The sequence below is a fragment of the Antrostomus carolinensis genome, unplaced genomic scaffold (assembly GCF_000700745.2).
Source record: "Antrostomus carolinensis isolate BGI_N321 unplaced genomic scaffold, ASM70074v2 scaffold29079, whole genome shotgun sequence".
NCBI classification, from domain to species: domain Eukaryota; kingdom Metazoa; phylum Chordata; class Aves; order Caprimulgiformes; family Caprimulgidae; genus Antrostomus; species Antrostomus carolinensis.
The window spans coordinates 35040-51917 of NW_010337129.1; the positions used below are offsets into that span (position 1 = coordinate 35040).

General features: G+C 52.6%; 1 protein-coding gene across 1 annotated transcript; it reads left to right on the plus strand.

Annotated features, from left to right (window-relative positions):
* The first annotated feature begins 1325 nt into the window (after positions 1-1325).
* Positions 1326-16491, plus strand: LOC104530498 (netrin receptor UNC5B-b). The gene is given in 17 exon segments (XM_010175093.2): positions 1326-1590; positions 5343-5486; positions 7257-7360; positions 8232-8412; positions 8975-9142; positions 9799-9963; positions 10796-10828; positions 11971-12165; positions 12320-12497; positions 12499-12698; positions 13118-13205; positions 13294-13462; positions 13574-13807; positions 14747-14896; positions 15180-15344; positions 15436-15617; positions 16102-16491. Coding segments are annotated over 17 exon segments (2787 nt in total). The 3' UTR covers positions 16268-16491.
* Positions 16492-16878: the final 387 nt, after the last annotated feature.

Sequence of the window (16878 nt, forward strand, 5' to 3'; positions counted from 1 at the left end):
GCATTCTCTGATCCTCTCTGTGCAGTGCTGCTCCTTGCCAAGGGTGACAAAGGGAGTGGGCTCCTCTCTTCCTTGCCAGCTCTGGAGATGTTATCACAGGGCTGGGGATATTTACTGTTTTCCTGTACACTGCAATGCCTGGAGTTGAGAATCACAGCTCTCGCTCGGGGAAGAGAGGAGGAGGAAAAGCTCATAACTCTTTTAGGTGTTAAAAAAAAATAAAATTAAAAAGCCTTGTGATGTGACCTGACTGCTAGCGAGATGCCCAGAAAGAAGAGGTTAAGCAGTAGCATCCCAGTGTGTGTGTGTGTGTGTTTGTGTGTGTTTTACCAGTCCTGTGATATTTGGGTTTGATCTTCATGGATGAAGTGGCTGGAAACAGGTTTCCTATGCTGGATGCTGTAGATGCTCCTCGACGTTGGTTGCGCCATCTTCCCAGGCTGGTGCTGGGCATGAGCCACCTTGGGGCTCCCGCTCCTTGGCAGTTATGGCCCTGGGTGGACTCTGAGGTGCTTGACCCTTTTTGAGACCTTTCTTGGCCTGGCCTGAGCAGACAGGACCTCATTTTCTGGTTATTTTTGCATTTAGATTGTTTTCAAAAGCAAACAAGCAGGAAGAAGGAGATCACCAGGGCACTGACCCTATGTGGTTGTGGGGGTGGGATAGTGTGAATCCTGGTTGTATTTATGGATGATGTTCTCTGGAGGTGGCTGGGCTGGAAGCAACGGCTTGCCTGCAGTGGGCAGATAGCCAGTCCCTGGGGGCTGCTCGGGTGGGGGCTACTCTGGTGGGGGCTGCAGGTCCCATCCCTGTGGTGTGATGCTGAGATGGCAGGGGGAGTAAGATCCTGAACATGGCTCCACCAAAGAGTGGGATGTGTGGGATTTGTGCCAGGGTCATGGTCAGTGTTCCCAGCACAAGCCCTGCTGATATTTTTCTCTGAGCATGCCCATGTGTTTGGGATGGGGGACAGCAGCCCCTCTGGAACCTCTATGTGTCCCTGTCACCATCCCTGGACTTGGGTTTGGTTTGCTTTTTCCCTTGTGGAGTTCTCTAGCAAGATCACCCAGGCTTTGAGGTCAGCCCTAAAAGGTGTGGATGAGGAGGCTGGTGCCCAGGCAAAACCATGCTGCACCCCGCAGCAGCAGCTCTCTACCTAGCAGAAATTTGCTTTTCTTTTTTTGGGGAGCCTCCAGTCCTGTTTTGCTTTTTTTTTGCTTTGCATCCTCAGCAAGGGCTGTTGGTGACACCACTGCACGTGGGGCAATCCTGGGAAGGGGAGGGAGGGATGAAGCAGTGTAGGCAGGAGTTACATCCTCACTGGGATGGGACTAACATCACCTCCTGACCCTCTCGCTTCTCTGGCAGGGCTGGAGTACAGCGACGTGCTGCCTGACTCCTTCCCCTCAGCCCCGGCAGAGACCCTCCCTCACTTTCTGCTGGAGCCTCAGGACGCCTACATCGTGAAGAACAAGCCAGTGGAGCTCGTCTGCCGTGCCAACCCCGCCACCCAGATCTACTTCAAATGCAATGGGGAGTGGGTCAACCAGAACGACCATGTCACCAAGGAGAGCCTGGACGAGGTCACCGGTGAGCAGACCCACCCGAGCATGCCCCGCCTGCCCTTCCCCTCTCTTCTTCCCAGGCGCTTCTGCCCTTTTCTCTCTTGCACATCCACGATGGAGGTGGTTCTCCTTCAGGTAGACCAACAGGTCTCTTTGATTAATTTTTATCATTCCCAGATGACTGCAATCTCATGAGGTCACTTTTGTATGTTTTCCACCTCCTTGGTTCATGCATACCTTGTCTTTCCATATCATCAGTGAATTTTAATGGAGGAGCTGCCTTGTTCCAGACCCTTGCTGAAGGCATCATGATGGTATGGGTCACCATACCCCATAGAGGCTTGAGGAAATCAGCCTGCGGTGCTTGCACGCTTGCCCTTTTGCAGGATTTGAGGTTGTTAAATGGGATTTGAAAGGCAGCATGTTTAAATCTGATTAAAAAAAAAAGGAAATGCCTTCCTACAAAACGCCTAATCAACACGTAGGAGTCATTGCCACAAGGGGTGGCAAAGGCTGGCAGCTTACTTGAGTTTGCAGAGGGATTCGATGTTTAATGGGTAATGAGAACATTTGCAGGTAGGATTTGAAATGCTTTTTAATGGCAAATGAGCTCTTCCCTGCCTCAGAGGACAAGTCAGCTGCTGGCTGCCTGAAATGTGGGAGTGAGAAGGTGGTTTAGGTGTTTTAGGAGGTGCCTTATTCCATGGGACTGGGCACCACGGAGCTGCTTGCCCATGCTTTGAAACGTCCCAGCATGAGAACAAGGTGTGGGGGTTAGATATGTCATGTAATCAAGTAGATATGCTAAAATTTAGATGCTTTACTTCGGCTTCTATCATTTCTGCACCGATTTTGGTACCTGTGGCCTGATCAGAAGGGGAGGAAAACAATCACATTTCCCACATACAATCTGTTCTCTGCAAATCCCTGAGCGTGCGGCATCCTTCATCTCCGGAGGGCTTTAAACCGAGACAGCCTTTTGAATTGCTGTGATGTTGGCCCCAGAAGACGGGCTGGGCTTCGAGGAGAGACTTTGTCAGCCTGGAGAAGCACAAGTGTTTTTACAGACTCTCCTCTTGTCCGTATGTTTTTTTTTTTTTCCCCAGCCTTGCCCTTCCCCAGCATCTCCTCAACTCATCACCCAGTGCTAGCCATGAGCTGGTCCTTGCTTGGATGCATCTCTGAACCTGCTCTGCAAAGGGAAGATCATTTTATTTTCCCTGTGGGTTTTTGAGCCTTTCCTCCTAAAGCTGCTTATCTGTTCCTGGGATGTTTTTCTTCCAGAGGATCTCTCTGTGAAGGCTGTCGGAAAAGGCAGGGCAAGGCTGTCCCCTCACTTCTCCAGAGAATGTTTGGAACACCAGCAGCACCATTTCTCTCTTTTGGAATGCATCTCCCCTTCTCAGCTCTCGCAGAGGCCAGATTTGAAACCCTCACCGCTCCAGGGAAAAGTCAGTGCCGATCAGTGACCGAGCAGCCTTCGCCGAAGGGTTATTAATTTATTTATAACGTGTGGCTGCACTGGGTCGAGCCAAAGGTTTGCGCGCCCTGTGTGTGGGAGTAGTGGATGCTCAGGGGAAGGGCATTGAGCCAGGGCAAGGATGGCGTGATGGACCCTGCTCTGTTACCCTCCCAGCTTTCTGCAGTCCATTATTTCAGTTGGACTTGATGATTTTAAATGTCTTTTTCAACCAAAATGATTCCATGATTCTAGGATGAGGGACTCCCTGGTCTGGTAGCGATATCTTTGCAGTGTGGTCCAGCCCCGGATGGATTCCCTCCCCATCAACATGTCTAAATGCTCACATTTATTCTCTGGGTTGCCCCAGCATCCCATAGCAGGGAGTTTCATGGCTTAGTGATGTTCAACGTGGAAAAAGCATTATATTTCTAGCCCCACCACTTGATCTACCTCTTGAGTAAGTACCCTGTACTGAATAACCTGCCTCACACAACTCTTGAGCAAAACAGGTTGGAGAAAACGTAGTGGAAAGGGAGCAGAAAGTCTATGCAGCATGAGCTTACCCTCGTTTTGGGGGGGACTCATGTGCTTTGGGCCAGCATCTCCCTCTCAGATCTCAGTCTGCAGATGCAGAACATGTACCAGCAATTTAGGGAGGAAAAGGTGCACACCTTCTTCACCCAGGCTTCAAAGATGGCATGGCTGCTATCTGTGAACAAAACTGACAATGCCTTTAGTATGAAGGGGATGCTGTGCATGTCAAACTCTGCCAGTATGGGCACATCTGCCCAAGAAAAAAGGAGCTGGAACCAAAATGGTTTGCTGCATTAAAAAAAATCTGCGTTTGCAGCGTCTGCTCTTTGTAGGGCGATCTGCCACAAGGGGCACGGGGGAGAGCTGGCCACGAAGCGATGGGTTAACACGGTTAGGGGTTCGTGGATTTTTAAGTATCCTTGGTTAAAAGCTTGGAAGAAGGGACCTTTAAAGGAAAAAAACAAACAAACAAACAAACCCAACTTTTAAGATGACGTGTCTTGAATGAGCCGGGCTCGATAATGCTCTGACTGCATCTGATCCAAAACATTTCATGCAGAAGAAAGCAAAAATAGGCCAAGTCAGAGAGGATAATTCAGCCAGATAAGAAGGGACGGTTAGTAAGAGCGGCTGTGTTTGGATGCCTGTAAACCCTTTCAGTAGGCGCTCCTGTGAGCCATAAGCTCAGCCTACAGTTTTGGGTAGGCTTTGCTTTTGGCGATTATGGAGATAGCAGGGCATTTGCAGAATGCTCCCCATTTTTCCAGGGCTGCTCATCCCACCCTGCTGAGGCTTTCCAGAGAGACGAGGTGGTTTTGCACCATCTCTATCTCCAGTCCTTCCACAAGCCCTAATTTTTCCAAAAGCGCTTGGCCCAAATGCCTTTTTGTTTTTTCCCCCTTTAATAGTGGCAAAATAAATTGTATTTCCTTGGTGCGTGTTTGTCAGCTATTCCGAGGAAGGTGGCACAGAGACGGTAATTGCTCCTCACAGCACTGGGAGCCAGCTAACAAAATTACAGCTGGGGAGCGCGCAGCTCTCTGTCGCCGTGAACTTGAGGCCTTTTTATAAATAGAAGCTGCAAAAAAAGGGTAGATACTGCTGAAAATAAGGAAAAGCAAGCCCTGAGTCCCTCTCGTCCTCGATGCTGTGAGGGGTTGGTGCTTCAGGCAAGCCGCAGCATCCTGCAGTCCAGGGGAGCATGTCCTGCATGTGGCAGTGCCACCTTTGTCGTCGCACCCCTGCCACGGATAGGGCGTCCTGGCAGACTTTATGGGGGGGTTGATGGAGGCATGTAACCCTTTTTGGCATCATTAGGCATGAAATGCTATCATGTTTTCCTTAAGATCTTTTATTTGTCTTGTTACATTTTTATTTAAAAGGAAGCTGACAGAGATGGTTTTTCCCCACAGCAAAGCCTTGGAGCCATCCTTCAATCCTGGTGGGTGGGAAGGGGTTTGGGCAGGGATGGGGACATCGGCGGTGGGGGGAGAAGGGTGATGCCTCTTGAAACAGTTAAGAGGTCCTGGTCCTGCCCAGCTGGACCAGTGGAGAGAAAAATAAGACAAGACTCCTCCATGTGAGCCTGGCTTCAGCTCCACACCACCCTCTGGAGGTAACAGTCTCCGTGATTTGCAGAGGTGCCAAACTCGGATGCCTCCAAGATGCCTCCAGCATGCTGCCTCCATCCTTGAGCTCGGCACATCCAGCAGCCCTTGCCTCAGTTTCCCTCCTCCCTGGTGCTCCTACCAAGCTGATGCCATCCCTCTGTCCTCTTCCAGGGATGCTGGTGCGGGAGGTGCAGATCGAGGTCTCCCGGCAGCAGGTGGAGGAGCTTTTTGGCTTAGAAGACTACTGGTGCCAGTGTGTGGCCTGGAGCTCTGCGGGCACCACAAAGAGCCGCCGGGCATACGTCCGCATCGCATGTAAGTGCCCGGTACGCGTAGTGCTTGCTCGGGCATGACCCCTCCAGCAGTGTTCCTTGCCCCTCTGCGTGCACCTGCCTGCGCGCTTCCGGCTCATAGTCTACTGATGTAGTTTAAATGAATCCTTCACACACCTTCTTTTCCACTTTTGGTGCCCCAAAAGGTTTCCAGAGGGTACAACCCACTGATTTAGAAATTGTTTACAAAACCTGAGGTGTGACCCTGGATCCGAGGCTGAAAAAGGAGCGATGTCAAGCTGGGCATGTGCTGCTTCTGGTAGCAACACCAGCTGAAATAGCAGCCAGGCTGTTCATTCCCAGCTTCCCAGGATCCCTGAGAGAGAGTGGGTGCAGCTGTGTGGGGTTGGCATCTCCAAAAGCTGCCTCCCTCTTGGAAGCAGTGCTTTTTGATCCATTGGAGATGACACGTCCATGGTGGATGGCCCTGGTCTTAGCTCCCCAGCCCAACTCTAGCTTTGCTTCTGAGCAGACATTGTCCCAACCCATCTGAGCAAAGGGCCGTGGCACTAGCTGGGTTAATACCGCATCGCCCATCAGCATGCTCAGCTCTTCCTGGTGCTTTATTATCGTTAATAACCCAACAGTTAGCACCTTGCACGCTTTGCCTGAATCAGCGACTCCGTGTCCCTTGGAGTCCCTGCTGTCATATGTCACTTCTCTAAGCTGCTGTTTGTGGGTGTCAGCCTGATTAAGGGCGAGTTAATCAGGCTGTTACCCGTTCGAATTTGCCCTCTTAGCAAATGAGATGGCAAAGCTATAGGAGAACAGCCAGGCTTTCCTCATCATAAACAGATTTTGCTATTAGAAGGCCAATAATCCAGCATATTATCCAAAATGGAGGGAGCTGGTGAATCAGCTATGCTGCTGCAGGATTTAGTTTGAACAGGGAAAAACTTTACCAGACCCAGGGCTGGCTGCTGAGGGAGCCCTTTTGTCCAGCCTCTGCCAAGGGTTTGGTGTTTCCAGCCAAGGGTTTAGTGTGTCTCCGAGCCGAGTGGATGAGATGTACCGAGAGGGCAAGCGGGAGGCTCAGCTGCAGAAGGGCCCATAGTAGAGGATTGCAGCACCATCTAGTGATGTTCCTGCTCCCTTCAAGGCTCTGGAGTGGGACCCTGCCATGTCCTTGGGAGCTCTGCTGACTTTCTCGCTTCTCCCCCTTCCTCAAAGCACTGGCCAGCCCCTTGCTGAGCAAGCCTGGCTTTTCAGCAGTGACCACTCCCCACTTTGGCACCAGAGTTCGATGGCCAAGTTTCCAAAGTTTCCAGCAAGTCTGGGGACATGGCTCAGCCAGGACCGACCAGGGCAGAGCCGAGCAACAAGCCTTCATAGCTCTGAAATTTCAGAACTTGCCTTGGTGATGACTTGGGAGCTGAGCTGTTGTGCAAATCTCGTTTCTCCCCTTCAACAAAAAGTCTTGGTGCAGAGTCCAGAGGGGGAAAGAAATGGGGAGGTTGAAGAAACAGTGGTTAAGCTGAGGTTTAGGCCCAAAAGGAAAAGCCAGGAGGGGGTTTAAGCTTGCAAGTGCGTGAAGGAGGAAAGGCATTGACCTCGAGCACCATGTGCTGCTGTCCTGAATCCATCCTGGAAAAGATGCTGCTTCAGCTCCTTCCTCCCAGGACATGTTTTGCTCTAGCTGTGTTGAGCTGGAGTGTTTCTGGTGCTGAGGTGCTGCTCTCACCCCCCAAGCTTTTGCAGGTTGCCCTGTTCCTGCCGTGGGCTGGTAACCCCTGGGTTTTCCTTTCTCCCCTAGACCTACGGAAGAACTTTGACCAGGAGCCACTGGGCAAGGAGGTCCCATTGGAGCATGAGGTCCTGCTGCAGTGCCGCCCACCCGAGGGGGTGCCACAGGCTGAGGTGAGCAGTTCAGCAGCCCAAAGAAATGCCCGGTAGGATGTCCTCTCCAATCCCGCGGGGAGGCTGAGCACGTCCTTGCAGATAGCTTGCGGCCATGATGGATGGCCTTGTGCTGAGACTGTCAGCTTTCATTGTTCAGCAGAATTGTTTATTTTGGGTGGTGGATCTGTTATTTTGACATCTAACAACACACGTAACCTCAGCACCTGCTCAACCCACCTCTCCCATGCTTCCTGATGTGCTGTTAACTCGTTAGGGGGAAGATCTAACAAGGAGGCACCCAATGAAATGTCTGAAGGGGAGCAGTCACAAGCAAGAGCCAAGGGCTGGGAAAGTCAATACAGATGGGTTTCCCTGGCACGGTAGCGTTGCTTTCCTTGCTTACAGCTCCATCAGCCCCCAGGAGTTGTGTGTTGGTGATAGCCACAGTGTCCCATCCTTGACCAAAACAGTAGTAATGTGCCCTGGTCAGACCTGGTTTGCAGGTCAGAGGCAAGGTTGGAAAGCCAATAGTTGTGGTGCTGAGGACATCAGTGGTCCTGGTGTTGAAGATGGGGAGGGCTTTGGGGGTGGTCTTGTGGGGTTTGCTTTCCATCAGGGCTGGTGAATTCAGCCTCTCCAACCTGATATTCCTCCTTGCTTGTGCCCACACCCATGCTCAGTGCCAGTATCAACTCACACCCTTCCCAAACAGCCTAGTTAAGCCGTTGTGTCCTGGCTCAGTTTTGGGGCCCTTGGAGACCCTCGTAGTGGAGAGCACGTGGGATGGGTGTTTCCAGAAAAACCCATGATGTGTTTTTACTGGCTGAGCATTCAGTTCTTGTTCAGCTTAATCACTGTCCTTACCCCATCCCTTCCTTTGCGTTTCCAGGTAGAGTGGCTAAGGAATGAAGATGTCATCGATCCCACCCAAGACACCAACTTCCTGATCACCATTGATCACAACCTCATCATCAAGCAAGCCCGCCTCTTGGACACTGCTAATTACACCTGCATGGCCAAGAACATTGTGGCCAAGCGCCGGAGCACCACAGCTGCTGTCATTGTCTATGGTACTGGCCCTTGCTCTTGTGGAGGGGACCTTTGCTGCCAGCCATGTCTCCAAGCCAAGGGGAAATATGGGCACTTTCTGGAAGTGGTAGGAGTGAACCCCACCAGGGCTTTGCATTAAATTAGGTAATAGCCAATGTCTGCAAACCTGATGCCTCTCCTAGCTTGCACAGGTTATTAGGAGCGGTTAGTAGGTGTAGGTATTTGCAAGCCTTCTCGGTTGGGTGCGAAGGTGGGTGGAGGTTGGACTAGCCAGATGGCTTTGACTCTGAAAGCAGCTGAAAAGCTGCATTTGGATGAACTTTGCTATGAAGTTAAAGATCTGCTGTGGCCAGATGCAAAAATATTTGCAAAGTGAAAAAAGGACCAAAACAGGCTTGAGCATCTTGTGCAATGGGGTATGTGACATGAGAAGAAGTATCGTGATTTGCTTTTTGTGAGGGTAAGTTGTTCCAGGGCATCACAGATGTAAGGACAGAGGACCCAGTAAACCCTAAGCTTAGCTCCAGTCCCTGCTGAAATGGGCTCTGCTGATGTGTTAACGCTGTCCATCTCCTTTTGCAGTGAATGGTGGCTGGTCCACCTGGTCTGAGTGGTCTCCTTGCAACAACCGCTGTGGCCGGGGTTGGCAGAAGCGTACCCGGACCTGCACCAACCCTGCGCCACTGAATGGCGGCTCCTTCTGTGATGGGCAGCCTTTCCAGAAAATCACCTGCACCACCCTCTGCCCAGGTAAGGCGGGTTCAGAAGCCTTGTCCATACTGTCCATCCCCAGGTTATAGAATCATGGAATGGGCTGGGTTAGAAGGGACCTTCAAGATCATCTAGTTACAACCCTCATGCCATGAGCAGGGACACCTTCCACTAGACCAGATTGCTCAAAGCCTCATCCAGCCTGGCCTTAAACACTTCCAGGGAGGGGCATCCACAGCTTCTCTGGGCAACCTAGGCCAGTGTCTGACCATCCTGACAATGAAGAATTTCTTCCTCACATCTCATCTCAATCTCCCCAGTTCCAGTTTAAAGCCATTACCCCTTGTTCTCTCACTCCCTGCTCTTCTCAAAAGTCCCTCCCCAGCCTTTCTGTAACCCTTTCAGGTACTGGAAGACCACTAGGTCTTCCTGGAGCCTTATCTTCTCCAGTCTGAGCAGCCCCAACTCTCTCAGCCTGTCCTCATAGGAGAGGTGCTCCAGCCCTTGGATCATCCTTGTGCATGGTCCACCTGTGCTCCTGGTGGAGCTGAGTTTGGTGGGATAATGCTTCCTTCCAAAGGTCTCTGGAAGCCCTGAGATGGGCACAGGTACCCAGAGACATCCCAGCACTGAGGAATGAGCCTGAAGGCTGTGCCGAAGGGTGTACTGATGTGGCTGTGTTTGGTGACCTGCAGTGGATGGAGCATGGACGGAGTGGAGCAAATGGTCGGCGTGCAGCACCGAGTGCACCCACTGGCGCAGCCGCGAGTGCACTGCCCCAGCTCCCCGCAACGGCGGCAAGGACTGCAGCGGCGTGCTGCTCGACTCCAAAAACTGCACCGACGGGCTCTGCCTGCAGAGTGAGTACAGGGGGCAGGGGGCAGGCGGGCAGGGACCTGTGCTATAGGCAATGCCAGTAGACATGGTACTCCAGTGCTTGGCCATGCTCTTGTTGGCCATGCCTCCAAGTTGACGGGGCAGGCAGCAGTGTCACTGACACCTGTTTTTTTAATTATGTCTTGAACAAGGTTTTCTTTAACCTGACTCACTTGCAAAGCTAGTTCTCACCCAGTGGAAAGAAAGGTTTAGGGGTTTTTTGGTGGGATCTAAATGCCACACCAAGCCTTCAGAAGTGGGTGCTATGTTTTGGGGTCTCTGCTGAAATAAGGCTGGTTGTGGTTAGTGATGGCAAGCCAGGAGGGGTTTCATCGAATCGTAGAATGGTTTGAGTTGGAAGGGACCTTAAAAGATCATCTGGTTCCAACCCCCCTGCCATGAAAACATCTGACCTGGGTCATTGCTGAGTAGGAGCCCTGGAGCAGCAGCTAGGAAAAAAAACCAATAATAGTAATAATAATAATCATGGTGTTGCTACACTATGAGTGGGCACATGAAGGCTGAGCAGCCAGTGCTGCCACCTGCTGCTGTATGACACCACTGTCCCCGTTAACACTGCCACAGCCAGAAACATCCTAAGTCCTGTTAGCTGGGGACACATGTCCCATGGGCTGGCTGGGCATGGGGACATCATCTCTCACCATGCTTCTGCCTGGCTTTCAATGCTGCTCTCCTCTCCCTCCCCACCACGCTGCGTCTCCTCGTTCCCCCTGGGCAGGCTCCATTGCCTTTTGTTTCATCTCATCCTCATCATCACATTCACCTTTTGTTTTCTAATTTTTTTTTTCCTAACAGATAAGAGAGTTCTAAGTGAACCCAAAAGCCACCGTAAGTGCTCGTTTCATGGCCGTTTTGTTTCTTTGCAAGGCATTGCTTTGGTTTTGTTCTGTTGCATCCATGGTAGGGCTCCTCGCATCCATGGTAGGGCTTCTTGGCAGCTGGGGCAGGACAGGGGGTGGGAAGAGGGAGCAACTAAAGCCCACCCTAAAACTCCTGCGTACATTAAATCATGGCCTCTGCTTGAAGTTATATACAACCCACTTTTGCACCCTCGCTTCCATCCCTGATTTGCTGCCTGCATTTCTCAGGAGCACCACGATGCAGCCAATGTTACACCATCAAAGTTACTCTAGTCTTTGACCACCCCACCACAAGGACTCCCTTCCTCTAGTTAGGGGTCCCAGGGGCACATCAGGGTTCCCATTTCTGGCATCCAGAGTGGGAATGACTTAAGGACGAGGTGACACCTCCCAGAAGTAGCATAGTCCAAATGTGGTTGAGATCACCAGGCCTAGGACAGGACTTCACTCCAGCATGAAACTGTAGAAACCAAGAGATGTGGGTGAGCATAGAGGGAGGAAGGAGAGAAGGGTGGGCTGAGCATGCTCAGCTCCTGCTGCTGGAGGCTTCACCATGGTCTCCCTTCCCTCTTGGTCCCTCTCCTTTCTGGGCAAATAGATGCAGTTTAAAGATCGAGAGCCTTGTGGCAGGGGAAGGGAAGATGGGGAAGCTGAGTGGTGCCTGTATGGGTACAGTGACGCTCGGTCTTTCTGGATGGATGCATAGCTCAGGCACGTATATTTGAGATGCACGGTCAGGCATTACGGTTACTCCTCAGGGTTGTCTCTAGTAGGATGTGAAGGTTGATAGCTTCATGAATCTGAGCTGCACAAACCTAATGTTTCTGGGCTTCTTGGTGCTCAATAAAGTTTACATAAGCCATAACAAGGTGTCCTCCAAAGGTTTTAGGGCTTCACCCCCATCTCAATGTCTGGCATCACTCTAACTTCTAGTCTGCTCTTAGGAAACACCCTCCATCCTCCTGCCACAGCCTTTCCAGTAGGCTCAGTACACATCTTCCCCTTCGTGCCTATGTCCCAAGTCAGTGGTAGGGTTGGGGAGCACTGGTCAGTCTTGATGTGCATTTCTGGTGCTCTTTGTCTCACCTCCATTTCTTTAATCTCTTGCAGTGCTGGAGGCTACAGGTGATGTGGCCCTGTACGCCGGGCTGGTGGTGGCCATTTTTGTCTTCATTGTGATCCTCATGGCTGTGGGCGTGGTGGTGTACCGGAGGAGATGCCGGGATTTTGACACAGACATCACAGACTCATCAGCTGCTCTGACTGGAGGCTTCCACCCCGTCAACTTCAAGACCTCCCGGCATGGTAAGAACTGTAGCCTGTGCAGGTCCTGCTTGCTGGCTCAAGCCCAGGCAGAGAGGAGGGCTTCTCACACGTGTCTCTTCCACTCAAGCAGTGCTTTTACCTCCCCCTGGTTCCACTGCTGTCTTCATCCCATCCCTGTTTCCTCCTCCGACAGACAACCCTCAGCTGCTGCACCCCTCGATGCAGCCAGACCTGACAGCCAGCGCTGGTGTGTACCGTGGCCCCATGTATGCCCTGCAGGATTCCTCCGACAAGATCCCCATGACCAACTCCCCCCTGCTTGACCCCCTGCCCAACCTCAAGATCAAGGTGTACAACTCCTCCACCACCTCCTCCTCGCCAGGGCTCCATGATGGGACGGACCTACTCGGGGGGGTCCCTGCCGGGGGACAACACCAGGGACGGCCACTTTGCAAATGTGCGGAACAAAGCCCTGGGCTCCCAGCATCTCCTCAGCTTGCCCAGGGAGCACAGCAACAGCGCCAGCAGCACATTTGGCTACCTGGGAGGAAGGCTCACCATCCCGGGCACTGGTAAGCCCTGGCCTGGGGAGGAGGGTGCATTTGGCTGCTGAATGATCAAGAAGTTTCTCTTGCCTGCCATGAGCAGCCCAAAGCTGGCACAGGGGAGGAAGCAAGCAAGCCGTTCCCAAACCAGGCTTCTCAAGCTGGAGGTCACAGCCTCCTGGGACTTTCCTGGCCAGCCCTGCCATTGATCCAGGGCCAGTGCCTTGCAAAAAGATCCAGCATGCACTTTTACTTCCTAATGCAGTGTTCTGGCTCCTCCCTGCAAGCAGTGCAGCTGTGGAACATCTGGAGATGTTTCTCCTGGGGTGCTTTGGGCTGCCCTAGCTCACTGCTGTCCTTGTGCTTGCCGGCCAGGGTGGAAGGGTGGTTTCTCCCTGGTGGTTTCTCCTTCATTTTGTGACTAACGCCTGTGTGTGCTGTGCTAGGGGTGAGCCTGCTGGTGCCCCATGGAGCCATCCCTCAGGGGAAGTTCTACGAGATTTACCTGGCCCTCAACAAGGCAGAGAGTGCCCTGTAAGTCCCACTGTGCCGTCCGCGCTTCTGCTCTTCGTTGGCCACCATGAAGCTTTCTTTCCAACCAGTGTCCCCTCTCCCCTCCCAGCCTGCCCTCTGAAGGTACGCAGACAGTGCTGAGCCCGGCAGTGACCTGCGGACCCACCGGCTTGCTTCTCTGCCGCCCCGTCGTCCTGACCATTCCCCACTGTGCCGATGTCGGCTCCTCAGATTGGATTTACCAGCTGAAAACACAGTCCCACCAGGGAAACTGGGAGGTAAGGTGGGAACCCAGCCCTTGCAGCCAGCAAAGACCATGAGTGTTGTGGGACACAACCCCCTGGACAACAGGCTGACCCCCAGCCTTGATTTCCCATCTCTCCCTGTAGGAAGTTGTGACCCTGGATGAGGAGACCCTCAACACTCCCTGCTACTGCCAGCTGGAAGCCAAGTCCTGCCACATTTTGCTAGACCAGCTTGGCACCTACGTCTTCGTGGGAGAGTCCTACTCCAGGTCAGCCATCAAGAGGCTCCAGCTGGCAATCTTTGCCCCCACTGTTTGCACCTCTCTGGAGTACAGCCTGAAGGTCTACTGCTTGGAGGACACACCAGATGCTCTGAAGGTATTGTCACCTTGCAACGCCCACACTGGGGCGGGCTGCCCCTGTTTCCCAAAGCTGTTGGCGCTGGTGATGTGATGTTGCTAGGTGCCTCTCAGGATGGCCTGGCCCAAAGGAGCAGACAGCCTGATGAAACTGCTTGCAAAGTGACCACAACAGTGAAATAAGAAGTGTTTTTGCTGCTTTCCCTGTCCTTCCTCACCTTCTCTGAAGGAAATAACAAAGATGTTGCTTAGCTCCTGTATTGGGCCCCCTTTGTGCAGGCATTACACGAGAGGTTTTGCTGCTGCTGGGTGGGTTTTCCCTCTCCTACTCGGGAAACGCTGCTGAGATTTGCCTCAGGTTTTCTCTGATCCTGTTATTCCTGCATGGAGACTTGTCTCTCCCCTCCTTGGGAGGGTTTGTGGCACTGGTAGCATAGAATGCAGTATGAAGATCTTGAGTTTTGGTGCTTTGGCTGCCTGGACCAGCGGTTTGATGGAATTCCCAGTGACTTGTCCCATGGAGTGAGGATTGCTGCAGTGCCTCTAGGTGGAGATGTAGGCAGAGCTCTGCCTCCTGGCTTGCATTTTTCTCCTAAGAGCTGTTGGTCTAATAGAGGGATGGTATTAAAAACAGAACAGGTGGCACTCTGAAGAGTGCCATGCCCAACCTTTATGTTGGACCTTTGGATGAGCTGAGAAGTACAGAGGTGTATACAGATGCTCATGTGTTATAAAATTCAAGTTGTAGGTTGGGCTGTTGTGTGAGGCGAGTTGGCAAGTTCTTGGAGAGCAGCTGTCGGGTGACAAAGGCTACTCTCCTGGGGAAGGCTCCCCATGGGCTTGTTGCAGCTGCTGGCTCCTCTTGGCAGGAACATGCCTGACTTTGGGTATGGAGAAGGGAGAGGAGCAGCCTCTGCTTATCTCCTGGGTCTCACGCTGCCTGTCCCGCTGCCCGCAGGAGGTGCTGGAGCTGGAGCGGACGCTGGGCGGGTATCTGCTGGAGGAGCCCAAGCCCCTGCCCTTCAAGGACAGCTACCACAACCTGCGTCTCTCCATCCATGACATCCCTCATGCACTGTGGAGGAGCAAGCTGCTGGCCAAGTACCAGGTGAGGGGCTGAGGCAGGGGCAGGCAGGGTCCCAGACCAGGGACACCATCTTCAGCCAGGCACGACGGGGTTGTGAGTGTCCTGGTCTTGTCTCCAGAGTTGTCTCCCAGAGAGGTGGAGGAGGAAGGAGGACTGGTTTTCACATCATCTTTCCTAGTGGAATGCTGTCTGTGGGGTCCTTCTGTCTCACCCCACCCCATCCCCTTGGGGTGGCTGGAGGAGGTGGGATCTCCCAGGGGAGCTGCTGCAGCCTTTGCTAAGCCCGTGCTTTGGTGGTCTGCAGGAAATCCCCTTCTATCACATCTGGAGTGGCAGCCAGCGAGCCCTGCACTGCACCTTCACACTGGAGAGGTACAGCCAGGCCTCCACCGAGCTCACCTGCAAGATCTGCGTCCGGCAGGTTGAAGGGGAAGGGCAGATCTTCCAGCTCCACATCACACTGGGAGAGGTGAGTGGTGGGGAAGGTGAGGGGACAGCAAGGGGACATGCTTGGGAGATGCTCTGTGCTGCAACATCTCACCCTGTCCTTTCCCTTGCAGCACGCCAGCTCCTTTGACACCCTCCACTCCCACCACAGCGGTGCCACCAGCACCACCCAGCTGGGACCCTACGCCTTCAAAATTCCCCTCTCCATCCGGCAGAAGATCTGCAACAGCCTGGATGCCCCCAACTCCAGGGGAAACGACTGGAGGCTTCTTGCCCAGAAGCTTTCCATGGACCGGTGGGTCTCCCTGTGGTTTGTTTTCCTCTCCTGTGCCCTGGGAAGGGGGGCTTTGCTCCACTCCCTCCCTGCTGCAGATATCCAGCTAGGTTCTGTCCAGCCATATAGGTCCACTCATTAATATGGATATAGCTGGGCATAGTTGCACCCATCTATAGCCATGCATCCATTTGTGCCACAGTCTGGGGTCTCTCGTCACTTTGAACTGGCCCTTATTTATTTGGGATCGTGGTTGGGCTGCTCCCACCTGGGTTACCTCTGGGGACCGAAGGGAGGGTAATTTCAGCTAAACAAAGCTTGTGCTGCTTTTGCATGAATGCCTCTATCGAAAATTGAAGGCATCTCAAGGGCTTTGGCATTTGTGTGATGGCATTTCCATCAGAGTTCGCATTGCAAACAAGTTTGCTGCTCCGGCATCCTTTGCCCCTCCATCCCTGAAGGGTGCCACACCAACCTGGTCCTCCTCTCTGCTTCCCCTTCGCAGGTATCTGAACTACTTTGCCACCAAAGCCAGCCCCACTGGGGTGCTCCTGGACTTATGGGAAGCCGAGCATCAAGACGATGGTGATCTCAACACCCTGGCCAGTGCCTTAGAAGAGATGGGCAAGAGCGAGATGCTGGTGGTCATGGCCACAGAGGGAGACTGCTGATGATGATCCCTGTGGCTGGCAGGCCGGGAGGCCGAAATGGAGGGTGAAGGGGGGACCCTTCCCTGATGGCGGGAGGAGGCACGTGCATCCCCGGGCAGCGGCTGAGCGAGGAGGGGCTGAGACCATTCGCTTCTCCCTCCCTCCCTGCATCGCTGTCAGCCTTAGAGACCCATCCTCAGCGTTTACAAGCAATTCAAGTGTTACACAGCATTCCTCCTCCTCCTCTTCCTTCTGGCCGTTCCCAGGGCAGCAGCCGGCAGCGCTCATGGCATGAGGAGGAATTAGGGATTCTTGAGTCGGGATGGGGACTTTCCTTCTCCTTCTTCGTTTGGGTTCCCCTCTGGTTCTCCTCCTTCTTTAATAGCATTTCTGCGTTGAAGAGATGAGTACAATCTAGGCAAACAGCTTACTTCTTCTGTCAAAAGCTTCAGACAGCTTCATAAGGCAAATAAGAAAGAAAAAAGGAAAAAAAAAGTTTCTTAGGAAACGCAAATAATTTATTATCCAGATCTATGGATGAGTCCTTTTTTTTAAAAAAAAAGAAAAAAAAAAAAAAGATTTATAACTATTTTTTTTTTTTTTTTGGGGCGGGGGGGCAAGAGGGTTTTTGT